Source organism: Athene noctua, chromosome 1 (assembly GCF_965140245.1).
Source record: "Athene noctua chromosome 1, bAthNoc1.hap1.1, whole genome shotgun sequence".
Classification (NCBI taxonomy): Eukaryota; Metazoa; Chordata; class Aves; order Strigiformes; family Strigidae; genus Athene; species Athene noctua.
This window is the reverse complement of record NC_134037.1, coordinates 108,260,217-108,272,312: the sequence shown is the minus strand read 5'-3', so window position 1 is coordinate 108,272,312 and position 12,096 is coordinate 108,260,217. Positions and strand designations below refer to the sequence as shown.

The 12,096-nt window shown below is 41.5% G+C and overlaps 1 protein-coding gene across 2 annotated transcripts in view; it reads left to right on the top strand.

Moving 5' to 3' along the window:
• The window catches only part of AIDA (axin interactor, dorsalization associated), a 30,892-nt gene extending 19,603 nt beyond the window's left edge, over nucleotides 1-11,289 (top strand). Inside the window, exons 7-11 of one of the 2 annotated variants that reach the window (XM_074897270.1) lie at nucleotides 1,358-1,369; nucleotides 4,100-4,222; nucleotides 7,007-7,129; nucleotides 7,610-7,727; nucleotides 8,665-11,289. In XM_074897270.1, the coding sequence (XP_074753371.1) occupies nucleotides 1,358-1,369; nucleotides 4,100-4,222; nucleotides 7,007-7,129; nucleotides 7,610-7,727; nucleotides 8,665-8,761 (473 nt within the window). In that variant the 3' untranslated portion in view covers nucleotides 8,762-11,289. The remainder of the gene's footprint in view (nucleotides 1-1,357; nucleotides 1,370-4,099; nucleotides 4,223-7,006; nucleotides 7,130-7,609; nucleotides 7,728-8,664) is intronic. The other variant, XM_074897271.1, reaches the window with a different exon arrangement.
• The last annotated feature ends 807 nt before the right edge of the window (nucleotides 11,290-12,096 follow it).

The window sequence follows — 12,096 nt, the reverse complement described above, 5'->3', positions numbered from 1 at the left end:
TGTAAATTGTGGCAATGTGTCTTCTACAACATTGTGCTAGAGATGTAATAAGCTGTTGCTGATTATTTTTGTGTTGCATAGTCTGGTGAGACAATGGCTTAGGCTAAAGCCAAGCTCTGGGAAGATAAAGAGGGGTAGCTTTGGTTTTGATAGCTTAAATCCTTGTGCATGTGAAAGCAACTGTAGAACTGGATATACCTACAGATTCTAGAGAAGGTCTTCCTGTAACTTCAGCTTTTGACAACTTGCTGAGTAAAGGATTAGATGTTCTGAAAGAGGTTCTTTTGGTTCCTGGTGTAGTTTCTTTGCAGAAGAAACAAGTTTCTAGTTTCAGAGTGGGTTGACAAACTTCATATTTCAGGAAGGAGATAACAAGTAGGGAAACTAGTACTGGAATTACAGTCAAAAGAGCTGGGGTGTTGCGTTACTTACGCCTGGAGAAAACACGTCTCTGTCCTTAGATCTGAGACAATGCATGCTACTGAATATCATCCCTGCAGGCCACACTGATGTAGCTACACACAGTTTATAGTTGTTTATACTAAGTTCACAAATAGGCTATAATATATTGTGATATTTTACTGAAGTTTACTATTTTGATCCTTGTTATTCACTATGATTAATCCATTTATGAAGATGCATTCTGTCAGTTCAAAGTACAGCAGAGAGACTTTAAGTAGCTTTTGGTGAAGTGGTGAGTCAATAAGGCTGTGACCATTACCATAGTGCCAACAGTTGCCTCTGTGCAACCCATTAGAGCTGTATGCATACAGTGGACATAGAAATTGTGTGCATGCCTGAGAAGGAAGGAATCTGTGTTCATGATAGACAGATGAAGTTTACAGTTAAGTCATTTTTGAAGAAGTGGCGTAGCCAAATCAGAAAGAGGAGAGGTTTGGTGCATATACTTTCTTACAGAATTATTCCTCGGTAAGACTATACTTTTAAGAGGTGGTGAGAGCAGCTCCTGAACTTACTGATATTTTACCTTATCTGACAAAATCAGAAAACTTTCCCATAGCTACAATAATCTAAACCCCTAAGGTGGTTTTGTGCTGCTTGAGCACAGATCTTGTTCCCACTGAATGTTAATTAGTGTGGTTCTTACCTGATTTGGAGGTTGATCTGTTGCTCTTCTCTGGGTGATGAGGCTTAAGCCAAAGCAGTTTGCAACCTTCTTGGTGAGCCTTATAAGTAAAGTGGACTTGCCATATTGAATGGATAGAACTGTGTTGCACTCTTTGCTTCTGTATGCCTTTAATCCATAGTGCCTAACTGTATTGTCTAACTGATCATGGTCTTGTCTTCTACATGCATGGCTTCATCGTTATCACATTGCACCATTCATCTAACCCAGGAGCCAATGAAGGTATGATAACCTTTTAGTATATACAGTTATTTCTTTGATCATATTCATGTAGTTGTGATGTTTTTCATTCAGCTCTTAGTTTCAACCTTCAAAATACAGTCTTTGATAACAATCATAGTACTAGGCATCTGTGTGTGGACCTTCATTTGCCTTCAGTACCGGAAAAAGGGGAGGTCGTATTTGATGATGCACCTTACGTAGCTCTCTAGAAGTCCTGCTGTGCTAAATAAAGACATTCTGACTTGCAGTGTAGCCAAAGGTAGGTGTAGCTATATTTTCTTTAGTGGAATACACATTTTATGGGAAATCTTACACAAAAAGTACTTATGTAGTTAGACTTCTGTGCTGTATGGAGCTGAACTGACCAATGACCAATGGCTTGCTGTCTCTAACAGCAAAGGTTTCCTGCTTTTCTTCTGGTTATATAATTCTTTATTCCAGTGCTGTACAGGCACTGGATTCTTCCGTGAACCATTTCTATTTGTGAACCTAGGAGGAGACTTGTCAATTTTTCCCCTTTCTCTGAATTAGGGTTTGAGAACAGAGAGAATGAATGCCAGTGTCTTGGTAGCAGTGGGCTGTTGGGTTGGCTCACCTTTGTGTATATGAAATGCGTTTGTAGGAGGACACACTTCATTTGTAGATGCTTCCTTCCCCCTCTGGCACTTGTGGTTGTCTGAAATGGCTGGCAGTTTTCTCGTAAAAAGCCTCAGCGTGAGCCTGCTGAAAGCTAACAGGCCCTGGCCATGGTGGCAGCCTGGCAGTGCAATGTCCAGCCCTAGGAAAGTTATAATTTAGAAAAGGGTACCATCAGCTAATGGCTGCCATCTGAAATGACTACAGAGGCTTCAGAAAAAGACCTGCTTGGGTGGTTGTGGCTTGCATGAGACAGGCTAGTCAGCTGCTTTATTAGTCCATTGCTGTCTTGGCTGTTCCTCCTGAGGCAGAAAGGAAGCCGTGTTCCTTGGAGACCATCTGTCCTATGATTCTCTTATCTGCTGGAAGTGAGCTTGACTTTTCTGTTCATTGCAACTCTGCAATTTCACACATTCTGGAAAGCATTTTTCAAGAATAGAATAATTTTTCTTGAACCACTAACTTTATAATAAATGCCAGTCTAATGCATCTTTCAGGTGATTTTTCTGTCAGGTGTCCCATCACTTAGTCCCTTTGAGTGATGGATAGGAAAACTGAAGGATACAGTTGTTCTTGGCTCTTGGGGGGTGACATTGCTTTTAGGAGACAACTGAAAGATGGCAGAGCAAAGTTTCGTGCAAAAGAGAATACCGGCTTACTTCTACCTTCATTTAGATTGAAATAGGAACTCTGTCTTTGAGCACCTGTTCAAGAGAAACAGCAAGATTAGCTAGAGCGTGTGTGCTCCTTTGCAGAAAAAGGTGTGCTCTAATAAGTTTGCTTTTTAACATTTCTCATACTGTAGTCAGAAGCCTGTCCCATTACTTCAGAATGGTGGGATATGTTGTGAAGGGTCTGTGGACACAGTACCTTGGATGTCATGAGTCTGCTAGCAGCCAGGACAGGAAATACAGAAATGTACTGCATCACAGATGTGAATTCAAGTCTTTCTGACGACACTGAAAGAGGAACTGGGTGTGGGAATGCTCATGAAATCTGGAATACATGGTCTCTTGCAAAGCCAGTCTCTCTAATAAGATAAAAACTTGGTTCTCCAGCTCCTCAAGCGGATCAAGAGGGGAAAAAAAGTATCAAGTAAAATCTGTATTGGACTTGTCAAAGGAAACTATTACTTTGTTTAGATCTCAAGCTTTCAGATAATTATTTTATTTTTTTAATTAGAAAACCAAAACTTTAAATCAAACTTGATCTTGGGTGAAAGCATTTTCTGTCTTGGTGCTTGTTCATCTAATACTGGAGAGATGCTTGAAGCCTGCCAGTTTTTGCTAAAATCAGCATGAAGAAACCTACTCCATTGTTGATGACAATCTCGTGGCTTTTAGTGAGTTTGAACAGTTTGGATGTCTTGCCAGTTGCACTGTCTTCCTCAGCACTGTGAGGATTCATTTACTCTGACCACAAAGTTTTGATTCTAAATGTTCTTGATGCAGAGCTGGGAACTCCTTCCTTAAGGCAGAAGGGAACTTGCGAGGTTTTGGGGGTTTATTGGTTTTTGTTGTTTTTTTTTTTTTTTCTTTTCATTGAAATAGAAGCTAGTAGAATTTAAATAATTAAGAATCTCTTTTTTGGTTCCCTTCATGACCAGCGGGATTTGCCACAATGCCATTTTCTTTCTTGTTCTCCTGGTCTAAATGTTGAACATGAAGCCAAGTCATGTTCAGTGGGGTGGAACTCCTGATTAAGTATCTGAACTTCCTGCAACTGCAGATTGAATCCAGCCTCCACAATTTGATCCTTAAAAATTACAAAAGTGAGTTCCATGAATGAATTACTCTTCATGAGAGCAAGAAATAACACTTTAAACAAAGCTCCTCTCTGTTCTTACAGCAATAGTTTTTTATGAATTAATATGACTTGAGGCAGTCCTGGGATTTTTTGGTATGGCCTCTGAAATCTGTCAGACGATGTTGTGTGTACACACAGACTTGCCCATCATGCTGTGTACTATTGGGATATGAATCCTTGGGCTTTGAACCCCATAAGAACAGTGTCTTCCGTAAGAGATGATGGGATAAGCAAGGCCTCTGCTGTAAGATGACACAAAGGATTAATAATATGCTTTACTCTTTCCAGGTACTTTATTACCCAGATTGCCATCTGAACCCGGGATGACATTACTCACCATCAACATAGAGAAAATTGGTCTGAAAGATGCTGGGCAGTGCATTGATCCTTACATCACAGTCAGTGTAAAGGGTAATGATTTCTGTTCCTGGATCCTCATTTCTAGTTTGGAGAGCGTGTTTTCTGAAAGATGTATTGATTTTATTATTTTTTTTTTCCAGCCTGCTGGGAAAAATATTTGTTGTTACTTGCATTTTCTACTGTGGACTTTAGGCTTCTGCTTTAATCAAGGGTGGAAAAATTCTGTATTTTAGAGATTCTAGGAGGTGAATCATTGCAGGAGACTGTGCACTCCACTCTGGGGTGCCTCCCCATGCTGGGAGCTGAGTATCAGTGACTTGGCAGGCTGTACATCCCTATTCCAGCTTCTTCAGCTGATTCTTAAGTACAGATCTGTTCAGACTGCTTGTATTCCCCAACGTACTGGTCTCTGGGATTTCTGGAGATGGTGAACCACAGCCTACTGTCTCCGTTCTTGCCCTGTTATTAAACTAATTTTTTTAGTACAACAAAGATCATCTTACTAGGATTTAAGGGTTAAAGGAATGGGTGAAACTGAGAAGCAAAGCTTGCAAGTGAAATAAAATATAAAATGTGTTTTAGCCTTGATAGTGAAATATTTCAGCCAAAGCCTGGTGGGCTAACAGCCTCCCCCTCTGAGAGCCTCCATGAATCTGGAAGAACCTCTCTCTCTGTCCAGGATAGGCAACATTAGGATTTCTCACTGTCAGATGACAGCATCGTTCATGTCTTTTGCTTGAGGCTGAGATTTTTGGTATTTAGACTCTTTTTAGTGGGAGCATCTGCCTCTTCCCCATTTTGCATTTCTTAGCAGGAAGCCCCTGAAGTCAGAATTGCTTACCCTTAACCTGCCTTGCTTGACTTCTGCTTATCTTTACAATCTTTTGAGATATGACTTTTTTTTTTTGGTTTATCATATAAAAATCTGTAGCTGAGCCAACAGCCTCTAGTTATTTTCAGTTGTGATAGCAACCTTATATGTGTCCTCTTTAGATGTGCTATTGGATACCAAACCTAGGAATGAAATACTTGAGATGTGTGATCAGGTGCTTCCTCCACCAGACAAGTTCTTTGGCAGAAGTCAGGGTCATGGTAGTGAATAGTACTTGAATCCCAGTGATATTCTCAAGTGTTACTTGCCAAAATGTATAGATAGAAAGCTTTATCTAATTCCACTTCATCTGATTTTTTTCAACGATGAAACCTTCCACTTCTCTCTGGATATTTGAGGAGTCACCTGGTTGGGGCAGAAGCCAGAACATGACTTTTGCCTTCCCCCACTGATACAACTGCTTCATTGTGTTTTCAGTCTTGGAACCATGCAGTATTTATTTGTTTATGGTGTTGCCTTAGGTTTGTAGCATTATTTTTATATTGTATAACAGCTCTTTGGGCTCCATTTCTCTAGTCACTTGTGGATCTTCCTTTGCCTCTAGTATGCTGGAAAGCTGAGGGATGGATGACTTCAGTGGTGAGGCTAGCTGGGTAGATGTGGGTTTAATCAAATTTAATTCTTTCATGCTGAGTTTCTCTTGGCCAACAGAAAAATACCACCCCAACAGGATTCTAACACTGGATCCTGGAACTTCTCAGAACTTGTAAAGCAAACATTTGTTGTTTCTTGCCACCAAAGTGTTTGTCTGTCTTAACTTATTAGGTATTATTAAAACTGTTGCTTGCCTTCAGAGCTATCTCTCACTTCCTTTCTAGAGCTAAGGGAGACTGTATATTGCTAGGCTTGCGTTCCCGACAAGTCTTTCTGTTAACATGTGGTGCTCTATTTGCAAGCTCCTATAAATGGTGACTGCCAAGTAACGATGTAGAAAATAGTATCAAAAAGTGTGTATGTGGGGGTGGGCTATCACCTAGTCTGCTAACAGTGTCTTTTTATACTTTATTTCTCAAGATTTTTGGTGAGGAAAAGTAATTCTGAAAAGCCATTTTGTCCTTGCTAGGAATCTGAAGACACTTAATAGCTGTTTTTCTTGGTTCTATACGAGGCTGCTCTTCCGCAGGTTTGGAGGGAGGTTTGTTCCTGATGCAACATTGATGGTCCCAGCCCACTCCCTGGATGAAGAGCATCAGTGGTGCTCCAGGGCCCCAGCCTCAGCCTGTACCCCAGGCACGATGCACGTGCTCTGCACTTGTAATCTTGGCCACGTTGTTAGCAACTTTGCTCCACCTGAGGAAAAGGGATCCCTAATGAGAGGATAAAGAGTAAGAGGACAAATATACCTGTGTAAACAGCAGAGGCTTAGTGAGAAACAATATCATCTGTAGTGGCTGTGCCAGAGCAGCACAATCGGTGGCCGGTGCTGAGAGCTGGAGGCAACCCATGGCCCCACCATTCCTCTGCCTGTGGGAAAAACAAGAATAATGATGCACGTTGAGGCTAGGCAGCAGAGCAGGGCATAGAGTAAAGCTTGTATAAGCTGTGCCAGCTGTGCCCCCCAGAACCTGTGTGGAGGGCAGCCTTCAGTGTGTATCCCATTCTGCCGGTTCAGCTGCTGAAGCTCTGCTGGAGTCTTGCTTGCAGAGGGAATGGAATCCTTTGCTGGTAGCACAAAAAAAATGTGCTTTTAAAAATAAAAAGAGGGATAATTCCAAATTTTCATCTTAAATAATGTCAGAACTTTTACCTACGTTTGAGTTGCAATCAAAAAGAAAATGCACTGACTGTGAAGGGGCAAAATTGCCCCTTTTTTTAAGTTTAGGGGAAAAATCCAGGTGTGCATTAACTTTTTGTGACAGTATTAGTGATTCATAAATCTCTTGAAGCAGGACCTTTAAAGTCTGAGAAGCTTCAGCCATTCTCATGCTGTTTCTTTCCTGCAGATTTGAATGGGATAGATCTGACTCCTGTGCAAGATACTCCTGTGGCTTTGAGGAAGGAGGACACATATGTCCATTTTAATGTGGACATTGAGATTCAGAAACACATTGAAAAACTAACAAAAGGTATGTAGTATCAGAGACCTGAAACGGGGCCCAGGAGCTTTGAAAGTGTAGACACTGGGTTGCTCCTGATCTAACAAACAGGCTGTGCCTGAGCTGCTGCTGCAGGGCTCAAGATCCAGACAAGGATAAAAATAGACCTTTGCATCCTGTCTCTTTCAAATCGGTCATTGTGATGAGTTGCAGACAAGAGAGGAATGAAAAGAGAAAAATGCAGCAGTCTGCTCTACCACACAGGTATTGAGCTGCTTTATCACCTTCTTTGGACAGACTGTTACCGGGCTATGAATAAATGAGCAAAGAGTACAAGCTGTTGTGAGTGTGGTGACCATTGTAAGGACATGGTATAGCTTTTTAGTAAATAACAGAAGCGTTGGAGAGAATTCCTTCCAATGCATTTAGAGCATCTTAATGGCAGATACGTTTTCAGATAACTCTCGGCCATAATTGCTAACTTTTCTGTTAAACCATTTTCCACTCTAGGTGCAGCTATTTTCTTTGAATTCAAACACTACAAGCCTAAGAAAAGGTTTACTAGCACCAAGTGCTTTGCTTTCATGGAGATGGATGAAATTAAACCTGGGGCAATTGTTATAGAACTGTAAGTGACTTGCAATTATAGATGCCAATGACAGAGGAAATGAACTAGACTTCAGTTACGATGTGTGGCTTGGTGCAGCAAGGGAAGCATCTTCATTAGATTGACATTCATAAGGAATATTCTATTTTTAATAAAAAAAAGGAAGATAAAAATGCTTTTTGGCAAATAAAATGGCTAAAGACCTTGTCTAAAACTAGACTATTTCCAAATAAAATGCTGGTGTTTGTAACTAAAATTTTATCTGAAGTTAACAAATTTTGCATGGGAGATTTTAATTTTTACCTTAGCTTGAGTGTCAGATCAGCTGTATTTAAAAAAAAAAAATCAATTTACATAATCTTTTGGTACCATACTTCTGTAAAGGAGTCTGATTTGAGACATGGGATACTGATTTGCAACTGAATTTTATGAACACTTGAAAGCACTGTTGGGTGGTTGTGTTTTTTCCCATTCTAAGCATACAAAGAAGTAGGTGAAGCCATTATGCTGCAGTGGTTATGATGTGCATCCTACCCTTACAGTGTGGCTGAAGGTCTGAGCGAGGTTTTTGAGGGCTTTTTTCAGGAAGAGGGTGAACCTTGCAATTCTGGGCCTCTCTAAGAAGAGTGCTTAGTCTGAGCGAGCTGGAATACTTATGAAGTACTAACTGATAACTGCAGCTCCTACACTCCAGAATAATTATATTGGGAATCCTCCTTACACAATCCTTACATTAATTTGAAAATTGAAATCTTTTCGTAAAAATACTAATCCAGAGAAAATACTGGTTTGAGTTTCTTCCTGTAAATGTACTCATTATTGTTGCTTTCAGTAAGTCTTGTCAGATGTGTTTAAAGATCACAGTAATAAGATCTGTACAGGACAAGCTTTCTAGAATGTTTTCATCTTCCTGCACAGCCCTTAGTCCTTGGATTAACTTACTGTCTTATGGTTACAGGTACAAAAAACCCACTGACTTTAAAAGGAAGAAATTGCAACTGTTGACCAAGAAACCACTTTACCTTCACCTCCATCAAACATTGCACAAGGAATGACCCTAGTTGTGAGACTTCTGTGAACTGAACCACAAGTCGCGGTAGCTGTGTGTAGTAGCCTTAGCCTTCATGGGGCAGGAACACGACTGTATTCATGCCAGTAGGTCAGCCGGGACCATCACACACTGCACAGCACTACTTCAGGGTCAGAGGCAAGCCTACCACCCACGTGCAAGATTTTTTTCAGTACCTTCCACATGCAGGTTTTTCTGAGAGCCCTGAAATATGTTGACTGCTTTTCCTAATTTTGCTGTTCATCACCTTTTATCTTAACCGTTATTATCCTTTTGCCTCAAACTCCACCCAAGGTTGGAGACTGCCCCTTTGCCAAACCTGTAGCAATAAAGATGTGGCAGGCCTACTAACTGTTTACACTTGCTGTGCTATTGTAGTTCCTCTCATCTGCATTTTGGAGTCCTCTGTAGCGGGCTGGGTGGCAATAGACCGTGAGGAAGATGCGGGGGTCCGGAAGGAGCTTGAGGTACTGCAGTGATTTGAAGTGAGGGAGAGGCAGGTGCTGGGTCAAGCGGGGTGGCCACAGAAGGGTTCCTCAGCTGGTCTGCTTTGGTCAGGCCAGGAAGAAGACAACTGCAGATGAGAACACTGAACTATGATTTTAACAGCCTTGTCTCATTCACTCCTACTGAGTTTTGGATACATGTTACAACCCTTTAAATCACTATCACTCCTAATAGAGCTAATTTTTCTGTATCTTGTCACAGAGTGATTTGCAAAGGTGGGCAGGGGAAGGAGAGGGGCTTTCTCCAATGCTTCATCCTGGTGGTGGTGGGTGTTTCACCATGTCAGTGACAGCAGGACAGGCCCTTCAGTGTTCAAGTGTCAGTTTTCCAGAGCTTTTGGTAAAGTAGATCTGGCTAGCAGGTTGACCCACCTTTTACATGAAACTGCTGTTCTTATGGAAACTGATTGTATGCAGTTTTCTGCATATTTTGTGCAAGTCTGGAAACTTACTCTAAAAATTACCTTTTTATGTAAGTAGATAGGATTATCATTTATTTTCTATATTTTTGATTTGGTGTGTAATAAGCTGCAGGACATTGGCTTATTATGACACACTTGCATTCACCTTTTGACCTAATAAAGGGACAGAAGTAGAACCCAGTCAAAACTTTCCTATGTTTGTGTGGATATTTAATATAATACTTTAAGGTTTGATAGACTTCTTTCATATCTAACTAGTGCCTAAATACTCTGCTATGCTAACAGAAGACCCAATTCCCAAAATAGTGCCAAATAGTAGGTTTATTTTAATCAGTCTTGATGCAGATGTATCACCAATTCCCCTTTTCTGTCATGTAACCCCACATTGTTACATTATGCTTTAATGGATGTTACTTTTTCTCCTGGTATTTGTCTGGCTAGAGGCAGGTGTTAAGCATTTTTGGCTTTACCACACTGATTAGGATAAAAAGCTATTTTTGAATGTCCTTATCTTCTTGCCTTCCCTCTGTTCTGGTGTAACTAGGGATGATATTATTTAGGTGTTATGACAAAAGTCAGCAACACTTCCTCACATTCCACTGTTGGTTGGAAGGGGGAAAAAAAGTGCAATTGAATTTTCCTGTGTGCAGGTCTTTACCCATGGTATTACATTTGATACACTGAATATCAAGCCCTGGAAAGATTTCCCTTAGGCGTTCTGGAAATACCACTGAATGCAGCATTCGGGGTGCCAGATGAAAGGAGGATACATGCATTCTTAAAAAAAATTTTTAAATCATCGTTTGGACTCTGTAAAAGGATGAAGCACAGCATGGGTCTATGGTTGCAACTAGATCCAAGCTTGGTCAGTTGCCGTGTTACTGCCCGTGGGCCCTGGCCGGCTCTGTCCCCCAACCTTCTCGCAAGCCGCAGCATGGAGCATCACCGCAGGGCAGATCCCGGGGCTCTGTCCCGGCTCTGCCCCCTCCCGTGCCGGCTGCTGGCAGCGCGCAGGGCCGGTGAAAGCCGCTGCCCTCAGGTGTGTCCCTGCGCCCCGCCCAGCTCTGGGGTGGGCAGGGGAGGAGACGCTAAACACAGCAAAGCTTGGTGCTGGGGCAGGAGAGAGCCGGAGCCTGCAGAACCCACCTTTGAGAGCCACACGAATGTCCAGCAGCGTGCATGTAGTCAGCAGCAACTCGCACTTGGAACTACAGCCCCCCCTCCCTTTCAGCTGCTTCCCCTGACTCCCCACCTTGTAGCTGTCTGTATTAACTCCAGTTATATGACATGTCAACTTTGAAGTATTTTTGTTAAATACACAGTAGAGCTTTGTATTTAACTAGTTGTGAATTAATGTCTGTAGAGTGTGAAATACCATTTTTAAAGTTGCTTCTATCCTTTGTGTTTTTTCTGTGAACTGTCTTTCACCAAAAGGACTACTACTCCACACAAGCTCTTGTATTGTCTTATGCTTTAGTGATGTTCCGTCTTGTCATTCATCTTACATCTAAAGCTTATACGTGTACTGTAAGAATGTAACACCTAGACGGCAAGTCTAATGGCTGCTTGTACTTCAGCAGTAAAGCTGTAATGGCCTTTCAATAGGGGTTTTTATTCTTCCTAGTCGTTTTCCCTTTTTTTCCCCCTCCCTCAGACTACCTTTATACAGAACACTTCTGAAAAACCTGAGTGTGTAGATAAGTAAGGGGCTGCAGTGCCAAATACTACATCCTCATCCTTGTACTAAACATATTCAGGGACTTCTTGAACATCTACAAACAGAGGGTGTGTTTGTAAAGCTGTTCCATGTATGCAAACAGATTTAAAGCAAGAGAAGTTGATATGGTTTACATGCACCCACTCCACCTTATGAAAAACTAAGTAAGAGAAAAGGCTGTAAAAAGAAAACCTTACTGCTAAGTTGAATTGGTCTTAAATACTGAGTAAGATGAAAAGTCAGCTCTCAAACCTTGCTTAACACTGCAAGCCAGTCTCAGAAGCAGAAAGCAATTACAAAATCTCATGGTTTCTAGAATCCCGGAGCATTCACCTCTATTTCCAAGCTACCTGCACAACTTCCTGGAGGTTTCCAGCTGGGTACTGCCCTCCAGCTGAGGAGGGCTGTCTCCCCCATGGTCCTAGTTATGTGAAGCAGGCCCGCAGCATGCTGGGCTAGCTCAGCATAAGGCTAACACCATCATTACCTTGCAGCAGCAGCTGAAGTTTTTCAGCCTTGATTTGGTTCTTGAACTTGGTCACAGCTGTGGCATTCTCCAGCTAAATTACTGAACCAATGTCCTTTCTGAACAAAAAAATGGCACTGAAACAAAGCCTTCAGGGTTTAGCAAAAGGAATTTTGCTTTTTATTATAACCTTCCTTTGAATACAGTGTC